The following is a 25,830-nucleotide window of genomic DNA, read 5'->3' as shown; positions in this document are numbered from 1 at the left end:
AGAGTGGCCTCGAGCTAGTAGGAACAAGCAATTTAGAGAGAAGAAGGAGAGAGAGAGAGATATTATTGATCTTGTGGAGAATAGTTGGAGCAACATCCGCCCCTTACAAAGTAGGGTGGGTTCCCCTTATATAGGAAGGGAATCCAGTTATAGTACAACATACATTAATTGTAAAGTATGGAGATGGGACGGCTAGACGTGATGCTTCGACATAGGCTCTGGATAGGTCGGCTCTGTCAGACTAAGTTGCGTGCCTTGGGAGTTTCCCCATTTTTCTTTAGCCTCAATCTTCGTCTTCTTTGAGTCAGGCCTCGACAAGCCCCGAGGGAGGGGATTCGGTCGCAACTCCATGTCCTTGGGGTCTCGAGGTATTCTTCCGAAGTGTCTTGAAGCGAGAAATTAAACCTTCTAATTTTGCCTCATACAGATAGTCTCCGCATTTCCCCAAACAAAGCGATGGGAAATGATTCTGACACCGAACTCTACGAGCTTCTCACGGTGACGTCATACCGATGATGCAACCTGCGGCGCAAGCTTTTTCGGCAATCGGGGTGTCCCATAGACTTGTGTATTTGACATCATTCAATGCACTGTCGATTCCCGTTCTCCAAGATGAATGTACCGCCGTCGATTCGGTTCTTCAAGAACGTAGTAATTGCATCCGCCGGTCAATCTTCTAAAGCCTCGATGACCGTGTCGCTACCCCTATAAATGGGGGCGTTTTGGCATTGTTTTTCTATCCAAGTGCCTTCATTAGCTCATTTGCCCATTTCTTCTTATCATCTTCCTCTACCGTTGAACATCTTGTTTAGGGCTTATGGCTTCAAGGACGTTTGGCAGAACTCCCGTAGCTGTGTTGTGGCCTCTTGCCAGAGCATCCCTTTGTTGAGAATGACCATGCCATCTTGTCGATGTTGTGGTTTTTGTTGTCGTTGGCCCAAGACGGTGATAGATGGGAAATCGGTTCTCCGCTATCATTCGGACTATGCAGCACTGCTCATTCTCCTATCTATGCCTGGTGTGGCACTTCATCCCTTTGGTTTTTCCTTTCCCAAGGGATAAAATGGCACTACCGGTCGTTGAGGCTGGGGCCCACCGAATCTTCAACCTTTGGCTTTGGCGGGCCATGTCTCTTTTCTCTGCCTCCTTTGTATCCCCTTATTTTCCTCTTCTTCATCTTTTCCCTCGGCAGTGACCTTCGCGGGATTGAACTGGGAGCTTAGAGGAGACGGTAGTTGAAGGAATTTCCCTCGATGATGCAAGCTCGAGGGGTGGTGCTCGAGGATGTTGATACCAGAGATGGACCTTTGAGGATGGACCGGGTTCTTGCATTTCATCACATGTACATCTTTCTGTTCTTCCATTGTGTGTAGAGATCCTCTATAGGCTTTTGTAATAATATGAGAGGGCCCCTCGAGAGCTGTTGTACATGAATATTCATGAATATAAAGATACTTTCTTAATTCCTACTTTTTATAATTGCCTTATTATTGCATGTTCTTGTGCGCTTCGAGGTTTTTGAATGTTTTCCTTTGTTGCTGGCCGCTGATGTTTAACTCGGATGTGAGCATTCTTTCCGATCTTCTACCAATTGCCGTGGCTCTTTTCCGAGCCCATTATCGTACCTCGGATCAAGCCTGGATTGGTCTGATGGGTTCGAGCCGCCGAGCCCTTCGAAGTTGCATGGAGATAGTACGCTGGGTTTCAAAGTTTTTGAGAGAAGTATCCTGAGCGAAGGTCAGCTTCGGGTACCTAGGGGTCTACTTTGAACATGATGTAGATAGCTTTTTAAAGCGTAGTGGATAGACTTCCGTTATATTTAGACGATGCCTTAAGCCCTCCCAGAGGCTTCATTATCGGAGCTTTGAGTGCCTACTTTTCTCTTGTAGAAAGGAAAACCATGAGATCGGGTACCGCCTCGAGTTCTATGATGGCGTTAAAGGCTTTCCGAAGCCTGACTTCCTTTTTGGCGGAGATCCTCGAGGTCGTGAACTACCTCGAGACCAGAGACAACACAATTGACTCCTTAAAGCCTAACTTCTTGTCGATGGATATCTCTGGGGTCGGGTACCACCCCGGGATCTATACCGAGGTTGTTGGCCTCTCGGGGCTTACTCCGGATAGGCGAATCGTTGTTGTTTCCCACATATTCGGGGGGCGGCTTTTGCTTCTTTAAAAGATCTTGTTATTTTAGATAGCTATCCTTCTGCCTTGGCATAGGGTCCTTCATTTCTTCAGGCGCAAAAACTTTTGGCGCACGTCCATGCTTTAGTCTGTCAATTCTACCATAGCCATGGCAGCTACTTTGGGCTGGCCTAGCAGGGAGGGGAGAGTTTCACTCCCAGTGTCCAGGATCCACGGGAGTTCACTCTAAAGACTATGTCTTTGATAAGAGAGGAACATCTGGAGATGGTGAGGAGATACTGTGGATGGGGCGAGGGGATATCGCTGCAGGTGCTTTCCCCGGATGAGAGTATTACGGACTCTACTGATGGATTCTTGAACGTATACCTGTACCATTTCGCATTACGCCCCCTTGATAGGGTTGTGCTTGACTTATGCCTGAAGTACCGGGTTACTTTGGCGCAGATATATCCGTCGTTTTGGCGAGTGGTGCTGATGATGAGATTTTTTGAGGAGAAGGCTAGGCTTGAATTCACGCTTAGCCACCTCGTCAGGCTGTACCAGGCCTTTTATCATCGAGGCTTGTTAATCTTGCGGTGCCATTCGCCTATACCCTTTGTTGTTGATGATGAGGATCACGAGTGGATCAGTCAATTTTTTTGGGTTCGGACGGCTGACATTATCCCCGGGGAGCTCATGCCATTTCCCGAGGGATGGAATTATGCACGTGAGTGGAGTGTCTCGTGCTTTCTCAGATTTTCTTATAGCAAAAACCAGTTAAGTAATTATGTTTTCTCCTCTCCTGCAGCAACTTCATGGACGCCGGGCGAAGTTCCCGATATGCTCGGCTGGGTTCGGAGGTTGGCGACCCATTTGACTTGCGACGAGCGTAAGTGGAGAGCTGTGTCCCGTGGTAGATAGGAAGCAAAATATCGAGTTATACGCGTACACTGCTTTCACCTTGGTCTTTGTATATGACATTTTCCCTTTTTTGCTAGCTTTGCCGCCGTAGATATCAGGCGTTCCTTCAGAGAGGGAGAGGAGTCGTCGACCTCCGAGCCAAGGGCCGATGGAGGTGAAGGGGCCTTACACTCAGAGTGCTATAGAGCTTTTAATGGGGGCTAAACTAGCCCATATCTTCGAGGAGAGGACATCACCTGAGCCTGCTGTTCCCGGAGCATTTGGTTCCGGAACGGTAGTTCCTCCGGGTGAATATGCTCGACCGAGGTCGGTTTTTCCGGGGCCAAAGGGGTAGGACCAATAGGAGTGTGCTCCACCTTCGAGGAAGTCTGTTGGCTTCACTTCATTGTGAGTTTTAGTGCAATCCTTCTGTATTTCGCGTCTTCTTTTCTTTATCGAGTTTTTCTTTTACACGCCTTTGATAGGCTCAGGTCTGAGCTGCTCCATCATGGGGCTAGGCTTCGGAAAGCTTTAGATGAGGGCGAGTCCCTTAGGCTCCTTAACGAGGAGAAGGAGGTTAAGTTGATGTACTAGCGATATGAGGCGTATAAGAGCTCGAATTACGAGAGTTATTTGATGGAGCAGGTAACCTTTCGTAGTATGCGTTTTGCTCTTTTGACCCTTAAGGTTAATCCTTTTTGCCTATCTTAGCTGCAAAAAAAGACGGAGGCTTTGGAGTACCTTAAGGGCGAAACCGACCGCTTCCGTGATGTTTGTGGTGAACTGAGGGCTCAGGTGCAGGCTCAAGTTTTAGAGGAGAAGGGCGTCTTGGCCAAGGTTCCTGCCTTCGAGGCCCAACTCCGTTTGGCTCATGATAATGCTACAGTTGAAGCGGATATGATCGCGAAGCTTGAGTCCGATCTCTCGAAGGTCAGGGCTGAGATAATCGATGCCCGGGCTAAAGTAGCATTAAGTGGGACCAAGGCCGATCAGGAGACGGCAATTTATATGAAGGACGCTTCTGATGCCCAAGCTGAGTCGAAGTGGGCCCTCGATCATGAGAATAGGATCGAGGAATACGTTCATTGTAGATCCCGAAGAGAAGTACACGAAGAGATCAGCGCTAGGGGCTTCGTTCTCTCAGAGGAGTTGGCTCGAGCAAGGGTGGACGAGCGCGATGCTCGATCACTTCTTGCTGATGTCACGGAGAGCGAACCTAGGGCTGGTAGGCTCTAGCCTTCTGGAGTAGAACGTAGATTTTGCCGCTTTTCCTTTTTGTATTTGACATTTGCAGAGCATGTTTATAGATGGAGAGAGCGCCTTTTGCGTATGTAAATAAGAGAAAACTTGAAGCTTTAGCTCTTTTGTATCTCTTTTTGCATTGCTTTCGACCAGGCGGGCTGGTTTCGGTGTCTGGCGGGAGCTCTGTGGGCCCAGAGCTCACTAGACAGATCCGGAGGCTCTTAAGTGCGATTTTTGACCCCGAGTAGGCGTTAGGGCCTTTGTGCCTTGCCCCTCTGTTTAGGACTAGTCTCCGAGTCAGGCTTTGACTCGAGCTTACCTGACCTTCAATCTCCTGTGCCTGCACAAACGGATGATGACGGTTCCTATTCCTTGCCCTTGGGCATTTGTATTTTAACTATTTTGGATTTACTCTCCGAGTTTTGTTGCGACTCGAGCTTTAATTGACCCTCAAGGTTTTTCGTGCCTATGTGGGCGAATGACGATGACTCTTGCGCCTCGGGTCAAAGTGACCTTTTAAGTGTGTGGCCAGGAGGCTCAATTCGCTGGCGATAATGGCACTTACGTTGTGCCCTTAGACATGTGTAGTTAACTATTTTGGATATGGTCTCCGAATCGGGTTACGACTTGAGCTCATTTTAATCCTAAAATTTTTAATTTTCAAGCTGGCAACAATGGCTCTTACGCTATTGGTCGTTGCAACCTTTTAGTGTGCGGCCCGGAGACTCGTTTGGCTAGCAACAATGGCCCTTATGCTTTTGCCCATATGCATATTGTAGGCTTTGTTTTCCTCTCATTAAGGTCTTTTTGAAATAATTTTGCCTGACCCGTCGTCGTTTCGGGAAGAACCTCAATTTCAAGTCGTTAGTGGCGATGTTCGTGCACCTTAGAAGGTTTAACTCGTAGGCTGAGTAGTTCGAAGCCTTGTGATTTGGAGCTGACATGGTTGAAGCTTGTTTGCCTGTTGAGGGAAGCCAGTTTTAACCAGTTCTTTTCAAAGTAGATTCGAAGTAATGGCCTGCGATTTTGTTAGCGATGGTCGAGCGTCCAAGAGTCGCGTTAATTTGGCTGGAGCATGTTACGCCCCAAAACCGAGGGGCGCGACCGGCGCTCGATCGGGCAGCCCCAGCCAAGCGGACCTGGGTGCCTTTCCTATTCCACGTGTTACCCCGCGTTTCCATTTCCCATTAACCAAGTGAAATAGCCATTTATAAATTTAAACACATTCTTACGAGATTTACATAGCATACATAGTTACTTAGCATGGTTTACAAGTTATACTGCCGAAAATACATAAGTACATAACACACATTTCCTGTCTACGGAGCCTCTAGGGATACAAAAGAGTGATACAATACTTGCCGGTAACAAGGCTCTGGTTATACCTTACACCAAAAACCAAAATAAGACTCCAAAATAAAAAGCGGCATGAGCCACACAAGGCCCCGGGGGGAAAAGGGAGCACCCCCGGCAAAAGGGACGTCAACACATTTGAATTGTACTGGTATGTATGAACAAACTTGCCCTAAGAAAACTCAAACCATACACAAGTAACAAGTAGTAATGGAACCAACAATCAAATACACATGAAAGAAAACCATCAAGCCAAACAAGTTACAATCTCTTCATTTCCCCTTCAACATATTCACATCAATGATTTCACAACTTTCTCATATTTTCATTTCAATAGTGATTTCGATCACTTTTCCACCCTTATTACCTCGGCCACCCTTATCACCACAACCCACACCTTATTACTTCATGTTGCGGTGCGCAACCCGATCCTACCGAACAATCACAATTCACAAACAACACAACAACAACAACAATTCACAAAGAACAACAACAACAATTCTCAAAGAATTTCTATAGCCATCAATACTATTTCCATCATATTCAACAACTTATATGCATTTTATGTCACCGCGATAATTGCCAATACAAGCCATATATGTTATTACCACAGTTGTTCCAACTGCATCATTTACGATTTCCTTCCATCATTCGTTTCTCAACTCTTACCACATAACATATTCACAATCACACATTTGGTTTATTGCCAATTACGTACACCATTATATCGGGAGACTTAACCATGAATAATCAAATCATACCAATCACAAGAATTCCACAAATAATCCACGTAGATATCACATACCAAATATTCGTATACCAAACAAAGTGACTTTACAAAGGTCAAAGTTAGCCATACATACCTCGTTTGAGCTTTCCTTAAGTTACTACGACGTTTCGAAAATTCTAGCAATCCCAATCTACTTGAGACATAAAAAAATTAACATAAATTAGGAAGGTATTCATGGTTTCAGCTCATCTGAGCATTTTATCCAACACTAGTTGAGCATCTTGATTTTAAATTCCTTTTACAAGATTTTCTTCTTTCCCCAATCCAATCTTTACTTATTTATATTCATCAATCTTCCCACAAACCTAATTTGTACATGCATGTATACATAATACTATTACCCTAAGAATCATACCCCAATAATCCACCTCACAATCTCTACAATACTAACATAACCTAGTTTAGGCACATATGACTTCCAATCCCCATCCCTTGAGTTACAATACTTAATCCATACTCATATTTCCATAATAACTCCATATATGTAAGTCTAAGGTGTAGGATTACCTCTTGTAGACCAAATCTTGAAAGACAAATTTGGGGTGTTCTTGAGATTTTGAAGAAACCCTATGAAACCCAATCAAAATCATGTTGTAACTAGTGATTGAGAAGTGAAATAACCATGAAAACACACTTAAAAACTCACCTTAAGTGTGCAATTGGATGCCTTGGTCGAGTTGGGGGTGTAGAGGAAGCCCTAAGCTTGAGAAATGACTAAAATTCTCTTATTTCCGATCTTTAGGATATTTAAAAACCTTCCACGCATGCGAGCTCGCGCTATGTTCGCGCGCTGGAGGCAGAATACTCAGCATAATGCGCGACTTCGTGCTAATGTTCGCGCTACGGACACCTGCCAAGTAAAATGGTCATACCTTTCCATATACACCTCCAAAGGCCGAACGGTTTGTTGAGTTGGAAACTAGACTCAAAGGGATTTAATTTGATAGGTTATGCATCACACAACTCCTTATAGAACTGGAGATATGATCGTTCAAATTGAGGTCTTGTGCGCACTCATTTACAGATTTCGTCTAACATGAAACTTTCCTAACTTGGCTTAGACTTAGGCCTCTCCTTAGACCCCAATTCACCTCTAATATGACTTATACACTTTTTAAAATATCCAATTGATATCCATAATATCCTTAATCCTCATTTGCATGCAAGATAAAATATTTGGCCTACCTTGGCACCACGAAATCTTAAATTACTAAGCAATTTTTTTTTCTTAGGCTTTACATTCTCCCTCGCTTAAGATCATTCGTCCTCGAATGAGGATCAAGTTTCATCCATTAGACATCCTTATGTAACTTCTGCCTTTTCATATTATGAAATATAAAATCATCCCCAAATTTGGCTAACTCCTTAAATTTCTGAGAATTTTGCTAGAGTTTCCTTTGTAACTAGGACTATCCACCTGTCAGAGGGCCCCAGATACATATCCTAACAGTATATACATGTTCCATAGACATAACATAACTTGTTCAACACCAACTATGGCCGCATAGGCAACATACATAGTCAAAATGGAATAGTTTAACATAGATCAAATCAAAAGATAAGAGTTTACAGGGGACCAAATGCATGAAAGCTATTACATAACTATTCAAACAAATGTGGGTACTTCTTTCTCATTTCTTCCTCGGTTTCCCAAGTGGCTTCCTCAACCTGCTGGTTCCGCCATAACACTTTTACAGAGGCAATTTCCCTAGTTCTCAATTTTCGGACTTGCCTATCAAGAATGGAAACTGGAAATTCTTCATAAGATAGTTCTTCATTAACCTCAATAGCTTCAATTGGTACAATAACGGACGGATCTCTCACTACCTTCTTCAACATAGACACATGGAAGACCGGAAGTACCAACAACATCTCGGGTGGCAGTTCAAGCTTGTATGTCACTTGACCAATCCTCTGAATGATTTTGTATGGTCCGACATACCTCGGACTTAATTTCCCTTTCTTCCCAAATCGCATGATTCCTTTCATGGGTGAAACCTTCAAAAATACCCAATCATCTTCTTTGAACTCCAAATCTCTACGACGAATGTCCGAATAAGACTTTTGGCGACTTTGAGCAGTTTTCAACCTCTCCTTAATAACTTTGACTTTCTCCAAGTCATGATGCACGAGGTCCGGCCCTATCAATTCTACTTCTCCAACCTCGAACCACCCAATGGGAGACCTGCATCTCCTACCATACAGTGCCTCGAATGGTGCCATCTGGATACTAGCATGGAAGCTGTTGTTGTAAGCAAATTCTATGAGTGGCAAATGGTCATCCCAATTACCTTTGAAATCAAGAGTACAAGCTCGCAACATGTCCTCAAGCGTCTGAATATCTGCTTGCCCGTCAGTTTGAGGATGGAAAGCTGTGCTGAGATTTACCTGCGTGCCCAAGCCCTGCTGAAATTTCTTCCAAAAGTTGGCTGTGAACTGAGCCCCTCGATCTGAAATGATTGAGACTGGAGTGCCATGCAACCTGACTATTTCTTTGATATACAACTGGCCATATTGTTCCACAGTGTCAGAAGATTTAACTGGCAAAAAGTGCGCTGATTTTGTGAGTCGGTCAATGATCACCCAAATTGAGTCGAACCTGCGTGGAGTGCACGACAGCCCCACTACAAAATCCATATTGATCATCTCCCATTTCCATATTGGAATTTCTATGCTTTGAGTCAATCCACCAGGTCTTTGATGTTCGGCCTTCACTTGCTGACAGTTCGGACATCTAGTCACAAAGTCCACCATACCCCTCTTCATACTGTTCCACCATAAATTTCCTTGAGATCGTGATACATTTTTGTAGAACTTGGGTGCATCGAATACCTGGAATTATGAGCCTCTGCCATTACCCTCTCCCAAAGATTATCCACATCTGGAACACATAGCCTACCTTGACATTGTAATACACCATCCCCGCCACTAAGTGAAAAGGCCGAAGTCTTGTTATTCAAAACTGCCTCTTTCATCTGCGCCAATGCTGGATCAATGAACTGCTTTTCCTTGACTTCCGCTACCAGTGACGATTCTGCTCCATTATGCACCATAACCTTCCCCTTGTCTGAGGTCGAAATACAAACCCCCAGACTGGCTAATTGATAAACCTCCCCAGCCAAAGACCTCTGATCCGCTCCCAAATGAGCCAAACTACCCATGGACTTCTGAATGAGAGCGTTGGCCACCACATTCGCCTTCCCTGGATGGTATAAAATATCCATATCATATTCCTTGATCAACTCTAACCACTGCCGCTACCTTAAATTCAACTCCTTCTGCTTGAACAAATATTGGAGACTCTTATGGTCCGAAAACGCATCCACATGGACCCCATAAAGATAATGCCGCCATATTTTCAAGGCAAATACAACTGCCGCAAGTTCCAAATCATGCGTCGTATAATTCTTCTCGTGATTCTTGAGTTACCTTGAAGCATATGCTATAACCTTCCCTTGTTGCATCAACACACACCCCAACCCAACCCTAGAGGCATCGCAATAAACCACAAATCCTTTCGTGCCCTCTAGTAAGGTCAATATCGGCGCCGAGGTCAATCTCGACTTCAATTCCTGAAAACTTTTCTCACAAGCGTCGGACCATTGGAACTTAACTGCTTTCTGCGTCAACTTAGTCAAAGGGGAGTCGAGGGTAGAGAATCCCTCCACAAACCTCCGATAATACCCCGCTAAATGCAAGAAGCTACGGATCTCCATCGGGGTCGTGGGCCTAGGCCAATCTTTCACTACTGCAATCTTCTAGGGATCCACCTGAATCCCTTCACTGGAAACAACATGACCCAGAAAGGTAACGGACTCCAACCAAAATTCACATTTTGAAAATTTAGCATACAACTGGTGCTGATGAAGAGTCTGCAGAACTGCCCCGAAGTGATCGGCATGATCCTCCCGGCTCCGCAAATAAACAAGGATGTCATCAATGAAAACAATCACAAAGGATTCTAGAAACGGCTTGAAGACCCGATTCATAAGATCCATGAAAGCTGTCGGGGCATTAGTTAGCCCAAAAAACATGACCAAGAATTCAAAGTGACCATAGCGAGTTTTGAAAGCGGTATTAGGAATATCTTGTTCTCTGATCTTCAATTGGTGATACCCGGACAGTAGATCAATTTTGGAGAAGAACCTTGCACCTTGCAATTGGTCGAACAAATCATCTATCCGAGGCAAAGGATATTTATTCTTGATGGTGACCTTGTTAAGCTGCCGATAATCAATACACATCCAGAGTGACCCATCCTTCTTCCTGACAAAAAGAATCGGAGCATCTCACGGCGACACACTTGGCCGTATAAACCCCTTTTCTAATAAATCCTTCAATTGCTCCTTTAACTCCCTTAACTCTGCTGGCGCCATCCTGTATGGTGGAATAGATATTGGCTGCGTATCTGGCAATACATCAATCCCGAAATCAATATCCCTATTTGGTGGGATCCCTAAAAGCTCATTCGGAAACACTTCAAGAAACTCATTCATGACTGGCACGGACTCGGGGGCAGACACTTCTGAAGTGGTGTCCGCCACCCGGAGCAAATGGTAGATACACCCCTTCCTAATCATCTTTGAAGCCTTAAGGTAGGAAATAAACCTACATTTCGGCACCACACCATTTCCCTTCCACTCAATAAATGGCTCATTATGGAACTCAAGCCTCATGACTCTCGTTCGGCAGTCAAGTTTAGCAAAGCACGAATAAAGCCAGTCCATTCCCATAATCACATCAAAATCTACCATTTTAAGCTCAATAAGATCGGTCGTGGTAGCACGACCACATACCGTGACAACACAATTCCTATAAACCCGCGCGGCTGTGATAGAATCACCAACTGGAGTTGCTACAGAGAATGGCTCATGAAGCTGTTCGGGTTCTACCCCAAAACTTGAAGCAATGAATGGGGTGACATAAGACAAAGAGGAACCCAGATCAATAATAGAATAACACTCAATGGCCTGAACAGACAAGATACCTGTGACAATATCTGGAGAAGCCTCTGCACTCTGGCGACCACTCAAAGCGTAAAATCGGCTAGGTCCACTTCTACCACGAGCTCCACCCCTAATTGCACCATGCTCTATTGGAGTTGGAGGGCGCGCGGATGATGTAGCAGCTGAAGAACCGGATGGCTGAGCAAATCCACTACCCGTGCCCTGTCTGGGCGCATGACAGTCCCGCTAGATATGACCTCTCACCCCGTATCTATAACACACCGGGATATCCAAATAACAAGCCTCCGTATGGAATCTCCCACACTTGGGGCATAGAGCTCCCCCCTGCTGCTGTGATCCCCCTCCTGGACGACCGGACTGATGGGGTCTCCTGCTATCTGAACCTAGTCTCAAGTGACTGCTCTGCTGATAACTGTGCACAGATGGCGGTGCGCTCGCTGAGGACTGAGCATATGACTGGGATGACCCTGATGGCCCCCTTCTCTGAACTGGTCTCTCTGAGTGACCCACTGATCGGGCACTGCTGTTACTCTCCCTTTGTGCCCGTATTTTCAACTTCCTAGCCTCTATGGCCTGAGAGAATCCCACAATCTTCCCATAATTCATATCTGAGTGTAAGGCCGCTATAGCAGCCTCGTTCACCACCAAGGGACTAAGACCCTGAATAAATTGCCGAACTCGATCACCCATGGTCGACACTAACTGGGGAGCATACTTGGACAATCTCACAAACTCCATGTGGTACTTCCAAACACTCATACTGCCCTGCTTGAGGACCTCAAACTCAGTGGCACGGGCCGCCATTGTCTCGGCAGGCAAGAAGTGGTCCATGAATGCATATACAAACTCATCCCATCTAGCTGGAGGTCTTTCCTCCCCACGGGAATCCTCCCACATCTCGAACCATGAATACGTTGCTCCCCTCAACCTTTATGAAGCCAACTCATCCCCCTCCGTCTCTGTAGCCTTCATCACTCGAAGGGTCTTATACATTTCATCAAGGAAATCCTGCGGATCAGCCGCTGGGTCTGTGCCTATGAACTCTGGAGGGGCCAACTGCAGAAACTGGTTGACTCTAGAGCTGGCAAAATCTCCCTGTCCGCTGGAGGACATAGGGGAATCATGGGATCTCTAGGCCTGAGCGGCCACTAACCGGTCAACATATGGATGGCTCCTCTAAGGTCCACATCAGAAACCCCAGGACCGAAAGCTGCAACTGCATCAGGATCTGGAATATCAGCGGGAGGGATGGTAGCACCCTCTGCCGCAGCTGGAACAGGAATACTTGCATCTAGAATAAATGGGCCAGGCAGATTCAAGATTGGGGAGTCACTCTCACCCACGGCATCAGGTATATGATTCATAGCCACACTTGGGGTGGCATTAGCCCCGAGGCCGAGTCTAGCTCTCTTCTTAGGTGCCATTACTTAAAATTTGGAACAAACCACGAGTTAGAGGTAAATACTTCCACTTTTCACTTCACCGCACAATATAGAGTAACAAAGAAGAAGGTAATTTCCTAAATACCCATGTAGCCTCCAACTTATATATGTGGTCGACAACACACCGATAAGAAGGACTCTACTAAACATGGCTCCGAGACATCCTAGGACCCTTTTAAAACCTTAGGCTCTGATAAGTTTGTCACGCCCCAAAATTGAGGGGCGCGACCGGCACTCGACCGGGCAGCCCCAGCCAAGCGAACCTGGGTGCCTTTCCTTTTCCACGTGTTACCCCGCGTTTTCATTTCCCATTAACCAAGTGAAATAGCCATTTAAAAATCTAAACACATTCTTACAAGATTTACATAGCATATATAGTTACTTAGCGTGGTTTACAAGTTATACTGCCCAAAATACATAAGTACATAACCCACATTTCCTGTCTACGGAGCCTCTAGGGATACAAAAGAGTGATACAATACTTGCCGGTAACAAGGCTCCGGCTATACCTTACACCAAAAACCAAAACAAGACTCCGAAATAAAAAGCGGCATGAGCCACGCAAGGCCCCGGGAGGAAAAGGGATCACCAATGCTTCTGGCGGAAAGTGAAGGGGAGCTACGGTCGGTGGACTGGAGTACCTTCTATGGATCCACCTACAATCATAACACGAATGTAGCGCCCCCGGCAAAAGGGACGTCAACACATTTGAATTGTACTGGTACGTATGAACAAACTTGCCCTAAGTAAACTCAAACCATACACAAGTAACAAGTAGTAATGGAATCAACAATCAAATACAAATGAAAGAAAACCATCAAACCAAACAAGTTACAATCTCTCCATTTCCCCTTCAACATTTTCACATCAATGATTTTACAACTTTCTCATATTTTCATTTCAATAGTAATTTCGATCACTTTTCCACTCTTATTATCTCGGCCACCCTTATCACCACAACCCACACCTTATTACTTCATGTTGCGGCGTGCAACCCGATCCCACCGAACAATCACAATTCACAAACAACAAAACAACAACAACAACAATTCACAAAGAACAACAACAACAATTCTCAAAGAATTTCTATAGCCATCAATACTATTTCCATCATATTCAACAACTCATATGTATTTTATGTCACTGCGATAATTGCCATACAGTCCATATATGTTATTAACACAGTTGTTCCAACTGCATCATTTACGATTTCCTTCCATCATTCGTTTCTCAACTCTTACCACATAACACATTCACAATCACACATTTGGTTTATTGCCAATTACGTACACCATTATATCAGGAGACTTAACCACGAATAATCAAATCATACCAATCTCAAGAACTCCACAAATAATCCACATAGATATCACATACCAAATATTCGTACACCAAACAAAGTGACTTTACAAAGGTCAAAGTTAGCCATACATACCTCGTTTGAGCTTTCCTTAAGTTACTACGATGTTTCGAAAATTCTAGCAATCCCAATCTACTTGAGACATAACAAAATTAACACAAATTAGGAAGGTATTCATGGTTTCATCTCATTTGAGCATTTTATCAAACACTAGTTGAGCATCTTGATTTTAAATTCCTTTTACAAGATTTTCTTCTTTCCCCAACCCAATCTTTACTTATTTATATTCATCAATCTTCCCACAAACCTAATTTGTACATGCATGTATACATAATACTATTACCCCAAGAATCATACCCCAATAACCCACCTCACAATCTCTACAATACCAACACAACCTAGGTTAGGCACCTATGACTTCCAATCCCCATCCCATGAGTTACAATACTTAATCCATACTCATATTTCCATAATAACTCCATATATGTAAGTCTAAGGTGTAGGATTACCTCTTGTAGACCAAATCTTGAAAGACAAATTTGGGGTGTTCTTGAGATTTTGAAGAAACCCTATGAAACCCAATCAAAATCATGTTGTAACTAGTGATTGAGAAGTGAAATCACCATGAAAACACACTTAAAAACTCACCTTAGGTGTGCAATTGGATGCCTTGGTCGAGTTGGGGGTGTAGAGGAAGCCCTAAGCTTGAGAAATGACTCAAATTCTCTTATTTCCGGTCTTTAGGATATTTAAAAACCTTCCAGGTGCGCGAGCTCGCGCTATGTTGGCGCGCTGGAGGCAGAATACTCAGCATAATGCGCGACTTCGCGCTAATGTTCGCGCTAGAGACACCTGCCCAGTAAAATGGTCATACCTTTCCGTATACACCTCCAAATGATGAACGGTTTGTTGAGTTGAAAACTATACTCAAAGGGCTTTAATTGGATAGGTTATTCATCACACAACTCCTTATATAACTGAAGATATGATCGTTCACAATGAGGTCTTGTGCGCACTCATTTACAGATTTCGTCTAATATGAAACTTTCCTAACTTGGCTTAGACTTAGGCCTATCCTTAGACCCCAATTCACCTCTAATATGACTTATACACTTCTTAACATATCCAATTGATATCCATAATATCCTTAGTCCTCATTTGCACTCAAGATAAAATATTTGGCCTACCTTGGCACCACGAAATCTTAAATTACTAAGCAAAGTTTTTTTTCTGGGGCTTTACAGAGCAGCTGTTTTGACCGTAGTCATATGTGTTTGGCCCTAGCCATTTTTGATCTCGACTGATATTTTAGGCGTCTACATCGAGGGTATGAACTTTCGGGATTCTTACAAATATGATGTATAGCCTAAACTTCGGGATTGAGTTTTATGCCTGTAGTAAGGTCTTACAAAATTTTCATGCCCGTTGAGGTCTTACAGTTTTGTCATGCCTGTTGAGGTCTTACAGTTTTTGTTACTATGTAAAATGGATCTGGTTATATCGAGTCTGCCCGCTCGGGGTCTTACAATTTTGGGTTTTCCAGTGTACCGTGATTGATGACAGTCTTTGAGTCATTGAGTTTGCTTAGGCACGAAGGCCATTATTCGTAATCTTGAAGTTGCCTTATTGGGGCTTTATGAGCCCGGAGTTCCAACCTTGCCATGAGCATGCTGAAATTTCCTTTTTTGGAGTACGAGATGCTGAAAGATATTCTTTTATTGCTTGGCATAAATAGATGTTGTTTCGTTGTTGCGAGCTCGGCCCACGCGGGCGCGGCTCCTTGGACCATTTGGTCTGGTACATGATTCCTTATTGAAAACTTAGTCTACCATTCCCCGCCCTTCCGAGTGGACGGCGTCTTCAAGGGGGTGCTCTTCATCGTCTGATTGCAAAAGGAAGGCCTTCGATCTTGTCGGATCCTCCTTAGAGGGTATGTTACTCCGCTAAGAACCGTGCTGGCGTGGGGAAAGAATGTGATGGGCTTTGTCAAGGCCTTGAGATCTTCGGATAGAGTTAGCACTTCCGAACGCCCTGGCCGGGTGTCTGCACACAGGTTAGTAGAAAATAACGAATGAGGGAGGTAGTTTTTCTTTACCGCGGGATGTGTAGGCAATGTTCCGAGGTTTGATATGTTCCTGTTGTTTCGGGATGAGGACTCTAGTACAGCCCTTGGCCGTGTTTAATCGGGCTTGGTCGAAGATGTGGTTCGCTTACCTTTTGACTCTTTTCAAGAGTGGAGGTATTGGTGACGGCGATGCGTTATGTGATACAGAATTTCCCCTTGCCGCATATTGCTTCCCGCTGACGGTTTTAATTTCATCCCTTGCATGGAATTTCATCCTTTTGGCGAAGTGGGGACAACAATGTCTTCGGGAGGTGTGCCCGTGGTCGACTGAATAAGAAGTTCGTGCCTTGCAACTCCTTTGATGATATGGAACTCGGCATTCCGGTCTGGGCCAGCCATGCTGTACTGAGAGAATGGTCTTTCTCCTTGTCATAGCGATCACCTTTTGGAATCTGTCAAAGATACGAGAGGTGGTTATGTTTTTACCCGGTGGTATGAACCGCCCTATCATCCGTGGTCCGATAATGTTGATATGTTGATCGAACTACCTGAATTCATGAGCACCTGATTTATTTGAAATGGATCAAATGAGTAAGAAGGTTACCAATGCGTCAACATGAGGCCGACACAAGGTCTCGGTGTCTTTTTTGCTGAATGTGAGGGCATCCTCGGGAATGTATCCCCGGGTTCGTTCTTTTTGGTGACGAGCATTTTTGCTCTCCCTTTTATGAGTCCTTAGAGGGTGTTTCCGTTTCTCCACTATCGTGGCAATACATCGCATTTCATTTTCTTTGTTCTTCCTGGCTGTCTTCCATACTCAGAACTGAATGTGAGCCTGATCGTTCAACAGTTCTCGGCGGTGATATTTATTGAGTAGTATGGTTGTTTTCCTCCTGAGTTGGTGTCCATTTTTGGATCCGTAGTCATGCGGATTATACAATTCACACATCAAGCTATGATTCCTCTGAGGGGGATTTGACTGAATTGGTTTGAGCCATTTGATGTCCCTGATTTTGCTGACGGTGAACACGATGTTTGGCATAGCGATGTTAAAATTGTACTCTGATGGGCGAGGCACCCCCGCTGGCCTTGTGTCCCTGTCGAATCCGGCTCTATTAATGATTCCTCGAGGATATCATCCTCGATCCATTCTCCGATTGTTGTGAGGTAGATTGTGTCTCGGGGCGTTCCTCCTATTCTGTAGCGTACGGGTGATACCTTTCCCTATTTGGCATAGCTTTCTCTACCAAGAGCCTGCTTGGGTATACTGAGCCCGTGGAGGATCCCGAATGGTCATCCACAACCCTGATTTGCAACTAGTACGGGGTACGGTCATCTGATCAGATCTTGGCTGGGTACCCGATCAAGTTTTGTTTGGACCGCCCTGAAATCGTCGAGCTTGGTTTGTTTCAGCTTTGAGTGAATGCCTGTATTTCCCAGTCATCCGAGACTGGGGGTAATCCTATTCGTTCCATTAGGGAATGAGGTGCGAATTCTCTTAGCATTTCATTCTCCCTTTGTTCGGCACTGGGTGTGTCGGGCTTTCTCGTCGTTGCTTCGATGGCATCGGCGTATGCCTTTATAGAGGAATCTTTTGGTATGGTAAGTAAGTTTATGAGATTGGGCGCTATGTTATGACGCCTCATCATGGTCATTTTCGGGGGTGCTTCCTCGAATATCTTCAATAAGACGGACTCGATCTCATCATCTTTTGGGTCGTTTGCTTTTTCTGCGCACGCATAGGCAGTGATGTGTTCGTTGGGATCTGAGGTCCTGTTGTTCTTAGGGAGTTCTAGCATTCTGAACTTCTTTAAAATGGGTTCAGGGGCCACCTCCTCGGGGAACGTCCATTGCATGAACTTCCTCGAATCTGTACCTTTCAGGGCCGGGGGTGAGCCTGGGATTTGTCGACCCTAAAGTTGTAGGTCTCGACCTTCTTATTGTTGGCTGCTACCAATTTCTTACCTGTTTCGATCCTTTTGGCGAGATCCCCAAGCATCTTTGCTCTGGCAGAGTCGGCTAGCGATCCGCTATTGCTTGATCTCTTGGGCACTTGTTCGGCAAGGGGAGCTGTTTCCGGCACTGCTGTGCCGGGAGTCTTTGGATGGTTTGTAACTGAGTGATGGCCAACTGTTGTGCCTGCAACATTTCAAAAATAACATGAAGACTAACTTCTTGTTCTTCCCGGGCTGGGGTCTTTTGGGCTTCCTGTTGGTCGCTATGTTGTTTGCTTCCGTCGACATGTGAGGTTTCATCGATCTGCTGCGCGTCTTGCAAACTGGCATCCGCTGGAATTGGTCTAGGTGCGTTATCGGGGTTCTACGTTGGCGCGCCAACGAATGGAACAACGACATCATTTTCGTTATGATTTTTGAGGTAGTCGTTCTCGATTCTGTTTATCGAGATGGACATTTTGACCTGCAATCAAGAGATCTTGGACAAGAAAGAGTTCCAAAGGTAACTTGCATTTGTGCAATGAAACCAGCAAGAAAATAATCACTATTATTTTTAGCCCCACGGTGGGCGCCCAATTAAATTTTTAAATGGGATTCTAAAATTACGTGATCTATTTTTATGCTAGTTGTTAGAGCAACTGATGCTAAGAGTATGAAGTTTAATGGAGAGATACAAGCTAAAACGAGGCAGTAATCAAACTAGGAGACATGCTGCCCGAGCTTCGGACTGGTCGATAAAGGAGCCTCGGGGTCGATATCCGGCTCGATCTCGAGGTATCGGGGGTAGTCGGGAATGGGATAACAATTAAGGTATAATAAAATAAGGCTCTTTATGGCCTATATCAAGCGATAAATGAAGAACAAGTATGAAAGTAATAAATGCTAAGAGTGGCCTCGAGCTAGTAAGAATGAGCAATTTAGAGAGAAGAAGGAGAGAGAGAGATTATTGATCTTGTGGAGAATAGTTGGAGAAACATCCGCCCCTTACAAAGTAGGGTGGATTCCCCTTATATAGGAGGGGAATCTGGTTAGAGTACAACATACATTAATTGTAAAGTGTGGAGATGGGATGACTAGACGTGACGCTTCGACATAGGCTCTGGATAGGTCGGCTCTGTCAGACTGAGCCGTGTGCCTTAGGAGGTTCCCCTTTTTGCTCTAGCCTCGATCTTCGTCTTCTTTGAGTCGGGCCTCGACGAGCCCCGGGGGAGGGGACTCGATCACAACTCCACATACTCAGGGTCTCGAGGTATTCTTCCAAAGTGTCTTGATAGCGAGAAATTAAACCTTTTGATTTCGCCACATAAAATCCAAAAAGATTACCTCATCGACGTCGTCATCTTCATCAGGTTGAGCCAGTAGAGTAGAGATTGAATCATACTCAGTTATTTCATTTTTCACTGCCATAATTGAACTGCCACCATGGTCGTCTTCTTCTTCAGATTCACTGGAGGAGTCTCCTTATGCAACAAGAGCTTGCTTTACAACGTTGTTAGCATCATTCTTTCTCTTGAAGCGTTTGTCAGGAACCTGGTTCCTCTTTGCTACTTTGTCAAAGTTGTTATTATACCGATCTTATTTTAGGAGGGGCAATCCTTGATGAAGTTTCCTGGCTTGCCACATTTATGATAGAGATCATAAGTTCTGGGCTTGCTAGAGCTTCCCCTTTTTGGAATGCCTCTATTCCTGTGAACCACCTTTTGGAACCTTTTTGTCAAGTAAGCCATGTCTCCATCTTCACCACTTGAGTCATTGTTGTCCGTCTTGAGACTAGGTTCTTCTTCTTCTTGGGCTCTCTTTTTTCGTTGTCCTTCTTCTTCTTCATTTTATAGGTATTCAAGTTTCCAACAAGTGCATCCATGGTTAGTGTTTACAAGTCCTTAGCCTCTTTAATGGCGTAAATTTTGCTTACCCCAGAACTAGGCAGTACACTAAGGATTTTTCTGACAAGCTTGTTTCTTGGAATACTTTCACCAAGAGAGTAAATCTCATTAATGATGGAGGTGAATCGAGTATTCATATCTTGGATGGATTCATCATCTTTCATTCTGAAGAGCTCATATTCTGTTGTGAGCATATCAATCTTGGATTGCTTCACCTGAGTTGTTCCCTCGTGAGTTGTCTGAAAAGCCTTCCAGATCTCTTTTGCTGATTGACAAGCTGATATCTTGTTATATTCATCAAGGCCAATACCACACACAAGAATTTTCTTTGCTTGAAAATTCTTTTCTATGGCCTTTCTATCAGTGTCATTGAATTCTTTCCTCGTCATGGGAATGGCTACAGCTGGTTTGCTAAGGTTCTTTGTAGGGACAAAGGGTATGTCACATATTACATCCCATAACTCAAAGTCTACAGCCATGATGAAGTCATGTATCCTAGTTTTCCACCACCTATAGTATTGACCATTGAACCTAGGAGATCTGTACGTGGACTAGCCATCTTTAAAGTTTGGAATAACAGCCATGAGGATCCTTTCTAGGTGTTAACCTGATAGAAAGAAACTACTCTGATTTCAATTGATAGAATGTATGGGTCCACCAACTTTTATAGAAAATTAGGTTCTCTATTGGGTTCGACAGTACACACACAAAGAACAGAAGTTAAATGATAACAGGAATTTTACGTGGAAAATTCCCAGCTCAACGGATTAAAAAACTCTTGTAGGATTTCAACTTCACTACTGAGAAACTTTCAGATTACAGCCTATGCAACCTAGGAATTAAACTCTTAATCCCTCACTAACTTGTAATACACCTATTACAAGCCACTTTGCAATAACTCTATTACAAAGACTTTAAAACTTGACTAACTCTAGCCAAGACTTAAACACGCAGGTTTAAGGTTTACAAAGATGTTCCTATAAAGTGCTTCTAAATAAACTGGATAGGAATTACAATTTGAAGAACTATTACAAAGTTACAACTTAATTAAAGACACACAATAACTCGATGTGGGAACTGGTCCATCGTTGCTTTGTTCTTTGTTTGTGAGGCATTTGAAACTTGCTAGATGAATAGTCACATGAGTGAGCTTGTGAGAGATCTCTAAGTGTTCAAGTGCTTTGTTTTACCTCCCTTAAATGCATATATACATAAGGTAGGTAAAAAATCTTTCCTGAAAAGTTGACTGCAACACTGTTCATGCACTATAGCATGTGTAGGCAACAACTTTTCAGCTATAGAGTTGACTTCGTACAGTCTCCTCGGGAACTGGTAGGGACCTGGTCCCTCAGTTGTTCCTTCCACTCTGAGGAGTTGAATCATATTCCACGCTGAATCCCAACTTGGAATCTTGTGAACTTGAGGTCTTGTAAATGTGTAACAGGTTCCTTATCTGGTTCTGGATAGTAAGTTTGTTAGATCATCAAAACATAAAGTAAAATACTTTTAACCAAAGTACTTGTAACCTATTAGTGTCTAATGTCAATCAATTAAATAAAGCTTCTATAGTTGAACCCTCTTCCTCTAGAAAAGTTCTTTTGCCAAATGGAGATGTCACTAAAGTAACTCGTGTTGGAGACAGTCAAATATCAAAGAGCAACACTCTAAAAGAAGTATCCTATGTACCACAGTTCAAGTACAACGTGCTATCAGTGTCAAAAATGACAAGAGATTTAAGGTGCTTTGCCTCTTTCTATCCTGATTTTTATGTGTTTTCAGGATATCTTCAATGGCAGGGTGAATGAGATTGTTAGAGAAAGAGATGGTTTATAGTTCCTACATAACATGGAAATAAGAGACTGACTGTTATGTCTTTGGCAACTGTTAGCTCAAAGGCTGACTTCTCAACCAGCCGATATAGCCTTGTGGCATATGAAACTTGGACATGTGTCCATTATTGTTCTGAAGAAACTATTTCCTGTCAAACTAGGTATTATTACTAATGTTATCAATAAATGTTGTGTTTGTCCTTCTGCTAAATTGACCGGGACACCATTTTCTACTAGTAGTATCAAGAGTACAAGTGCATTTGATCTCATTCATGTAGATGTTTGGGGACCTTATAAATTGTAACTTTTGATGGCTATAGATACTTTCTCACAAAGGTTGATGACTTCACTAGAATGACTTGGGTTTTTCTACTGAAATTGAAATCTAATGTGTGTGTTGTGTTGCCACAGTTTATTGCTTTTGTGCATACACAGTTTAATAAAATAGTCAAAATGGTGAGGTTTAACAATGGCACTGAATTTCTAAATTCAGTATGTAGAACTGTATTAAATAACCTTGGCATCCTCCATCAAACTACCTGTGCCTACAGTCCTCAGCATAATGGAGTAGTTGAGAGGAAGCATAGGCATCTCCTAGAAATAACCAGAGCTCTAAGATTTCAAGCTCACATTCCCATTAAGTTCTGGGGTTATTGTGTTATTACTGCAGCATATCTGATTAATAGACTTCCATCCTCAGTATTGAAGGGTTGTTCACCTTATGAGCTGTTGTACAACAGGAAGCCTCAGCTGGGACATCTTAAAACTTCGGGCTGCTTGTGTTTTGCAAGGCAAGTGTAGGAGATAGATAAGCTCATGCCTATGACCAAGCCTACTATGCTCATGGGATTCTCAGACACTCAAAAAGGCTATATTCTCTTAGATATACTTACACAAAACTTCTTTGTTAATAGAGATGTTTCTTTCAGAAAGGATGTCTTTCCACTCAAAGACTATCTATCTGTCTCTCCTCCCATATTCATGCCCCCTTCTTCACCTCATAGTTGTGAAGAAGTGTTCTCAGATATCAGTCATTCTTCTCACACCAATTCACATATTCAACCACCTAGTGATCACTTGTCCCCTACTTTATCATAAGGTACTTTGTCTAATGCTCCTGAGCCCTATCCTACCTTGAGAAGATCTCTCAAAGCCAAACATCCTCCATTATGGATCAAGGACTTTGTCACTCAACCTATAAATACTAACACCCCATATTCAATAGCCAATTATTTCTCCTATAAAAGTCTATCTCCCTCTTATCAGTCTTACATTGCAGCCTTCTCTACTATTATGGAGCCCTTCTTGTATGAAGAGGCTGCTATAAAAACTGAAATAGCAGTCTTGGAGGCTAATCACACCTGGAAGGTTGTATCACTGCCTTCAGGCAAGATGCCCATTGGTTGCAAGTGGATATTCAAGGTAAAGTACAAAGATACAGGGGAGGTTGAAAGGTTTAAAGACAGTGTATATTTCTAACAATCAGACTGAAAATTTCTTGATAACCAATCCATCAAATGGATGTGTACAATGCCTTTTTACAGGGTGATTTGTCTGATGAAATTTATATGACTCTTCCTCAGGGATTTCAGAGTTAGGGGGAGAGCAGGTCAGCTTGCAGACTCTTGAAATCCCTATGTAGCCTTAAACAAGCACCAAGGCAGGAATGCAAAGCTATTAGAAGCATTGATTAGTTTTGGTTTCACAAAAAGTCAACATGATCACTCTTTATTTGTACAAGAGACTGGAAGTTGCATTGTGGTTATACTAGTCTATCTGGATGATATGCTCATCACTCGGCCTGTTTTGACTCTAGTAGAAAAGACCAAAACAATACTAAAGAAGACTTTTAATATGAAGGACTTAAGGGAGTTAAAATACTTCCTTAGGATAGAATTTGCAAGGTCATCACAGGGTATTCTAATGCATCAAAGAAAATATGCATTAGAACTTGTTTCTGAACTTGCTTAGGTGGTGCAAAGCCTGCTACTACACCTCTTGAAGTAAATGTGAAGCTCACTACATAGGAGTATTATGAACAAACAGGCACAACCAACAACTTGGATGATGCATTATTACCATATGCTACTAGTTACCAAAGGCTACTAGGCAAACTCATATATTTGACAGTAACAAGGCCAGACATTGCATTCAGTGTTCAAATACTCACCCAATTTATGAAAAAGCCTAAGAAATCTCATATGGAGGCAGCCCTTAGGGTGATCAAGTATGTTAAGAATCATCCTGGACAAGGAGTGCTCCTATCAAGTCAAAAGAAAGGCGTAATCTCAGCCTTCGGTGATGCTGATTGGGTAGCATGCCCTTTTGACTAGGAAGTCTGTGTATGGTTTTTTCATAAAGTATGGGGATTCACTAATTTCATGGAAATCAAAGAAGCAACGTATCATTTCTAGAAGCTCTGCAGAATCAGAGTATAGAAGTATTGGAACATCAGTAGCTGAACTAGTTTGGATATTTAGATTACTCAATGACATAGGAGTGGTGTTTGAATTGCTAATAACCATCTACGCTGACAGTAAATCAGCCATATAAATAGTTGCCAGCCTTGTCTTTCATGAAATGACCAAACACAAAGAAATTAATTGCCACTTCGTACGACAAAAAAATCAACAGAGGTTAATCAAGACAGAGTATGTGGGAACCAAAGAACAATTGGTAGACATGCTAACTAAAAGGTTGCCTAGAGCACAATATGAATACTTATTGTCCAAGCTAGGTTTACTTGATATCTTCATGCCACCTAGCTTGAGAGGGAGTGTAGAAACAAGAGGAGTAACATAATAGCAAGTAAGGCTAGTCAGTTAGTCAGTGTACAATCATTACATTCAGTTATTGGAAGCACTATAGAGTCCATCAATTAGTTAGGGAGTTGATAATTAATCTTTCATGTATAAATACCATTTTACTGTTACATTGAATACACAGAAAAACACTTTTCTCATTTCTTCTTCTTCAAGTCTTTCTCTCTGCATATATTCTTCTCATTTCTAGGGTTCTTTAGCTCAGTGATTCTCTGAAATCTAACGGATGACATAACATTAAACAATATTAATGTAGTTGTCTGAACCATTATTAGTTGATTAATTATTTATAGCTTAATAAATGAAATAAAAGCTACATTTCTATTTGTCGAAAGTCTGTCGGCTAGCTAATTGCATCATTTATCTTTCAACAATTAAAAAAAGAACATTGTACAGGTAACAACTTTTTATTGGGAAAAAAAAAGTAGTTTTGGGCCTTTTGACATTTTTATTTGCAAGTTTTCCCCTTATTATTGTATGATTTTACATATCAACCTTCAAGTTATCAGATTTGCTGAAGTTAATATAAGTCACATGCCAGTGCTTACTATTCCATAGAAGCAAGTTCAGTTTAATTTAGAGTTCACTTCTAAAAGAAAATAGTATTCCCCAGTAAAATTTTATCCAAGCAAGCTCCTCTAGAAAATTACAAAGTAGAATTTCCTTTCCGTATTAAAACCTAAAAACACATAAGGCAATATAAGTATGCTTATAGGTAGTGGGTAAATGGAGTTATTTTTTGTTTTTTCAAGAAATAAATAGAGCTGTTGTAGATACTAAATGGCGACAGTTTTATCCATTGTTGTACGAAATGTTAACACTATTATAAAATCTATATACTATATTAAAAGCATGAAGACCCTTAACGAAATATCGTTCACTTTTTTTACCCTTCAAAAATAGATTTCACATTGAACTAACTTGTAATTTAAGTTATTTTCCTAATATTTAGGACTTTAAAATTACTAAATTTTATTTACCCAAATCATTCCTTATTTGAACTCTATATGAAATCCTAATATTTAGGATTTAATAAGAATACTATGAAAAAGGAATCATATAAAAGGTTCTCCAACAAAGTAAAACAATCCGATACAT

At 42.7% G+C, this 25,830-nt stretch overlaps 3 protein-coding genes across 3 annotated transcripts; 1 reads left to right on the top strand and 2 right to left on the bottom strand.

The window, feature by feature from the left end:
- Positions 1-9,171: 9,171 nt before the first annotated feature.
- LOC138873179 (uncharacterized) lies at positions 9,172-9,633 on the bottom strand. Its single transcript, XM_070151620.1, has one exon. It carries the CDS (start codon positions 9,631-9,633, stop codon positions 9,172-9,174), a length of 462 nt encoding a protein of 153 aa, XP_070007721.1.
- Positions 9,634-10,698: 1,065 nt separating this feature from the next.
- On the bottom strand, positions 10,699-12,273 carry LOC138873178 (uncharacterized). Its single transcript, XM_070151619.1, has 2 exons — positions 11,638-12,273; positions 10,699-11,577 (listed from the first exon to the last, which is right to left on the bottom strand). The coding sequence occupies exons 1-2, from the start codon at positions 12,271-12,273 to the stop codon at positions 10,699-10,701; spliced, it is 1,515 nt and encodes a 504-aa protein (XP_070007720.1).
- An 8,201-nt stretch (positions 12,274-20,474) lies between these two features.
- Positions 20,475-24,243, top strand: LOC138873177 (uncharacterized). Its single transcript, XM_070151618.1, has 8 exons — positions 20,475-20,517; positions 21,615-21,754; positions 21,861-21,906; positions 21,970-22,184; positions 22,322-22,701; positions 22,825-22,940; positions 23,190-23,332; positions 23,938-24,243. The coding sequence occupies exons 1-8, from the start codon at positions 20,475-20,477 to the stop codon at positions 24,241-24,243; spliced, it is 1,389 nt and encodes a 462-aa protein (XP_070007719.1).
- The last annotated feature ends 1,587 nt before the right edge of the window (positions 24,244-25,830 follow it).

The sequence above is a fragment of the Nicotiana sylvestris genome, chromosome 7 (genome assembly GCF_000393655.2).
Source record: "Nicotiana sylvestris chromosome 7, ASM39365v2, whole genome shotgun sequence".
In the NCBI taxonomy this organism is placed as follows: domain Eukaryota; kingdom Viridiplantae; phylum Streptophyta; class Magnoliopsida; order Solanales; family Solanaceae; genus Nicotiana; species Nicotiana sylvestris.
This window is presented reverse-complemented; position numbering and strand designations above follow the sequence as displayed.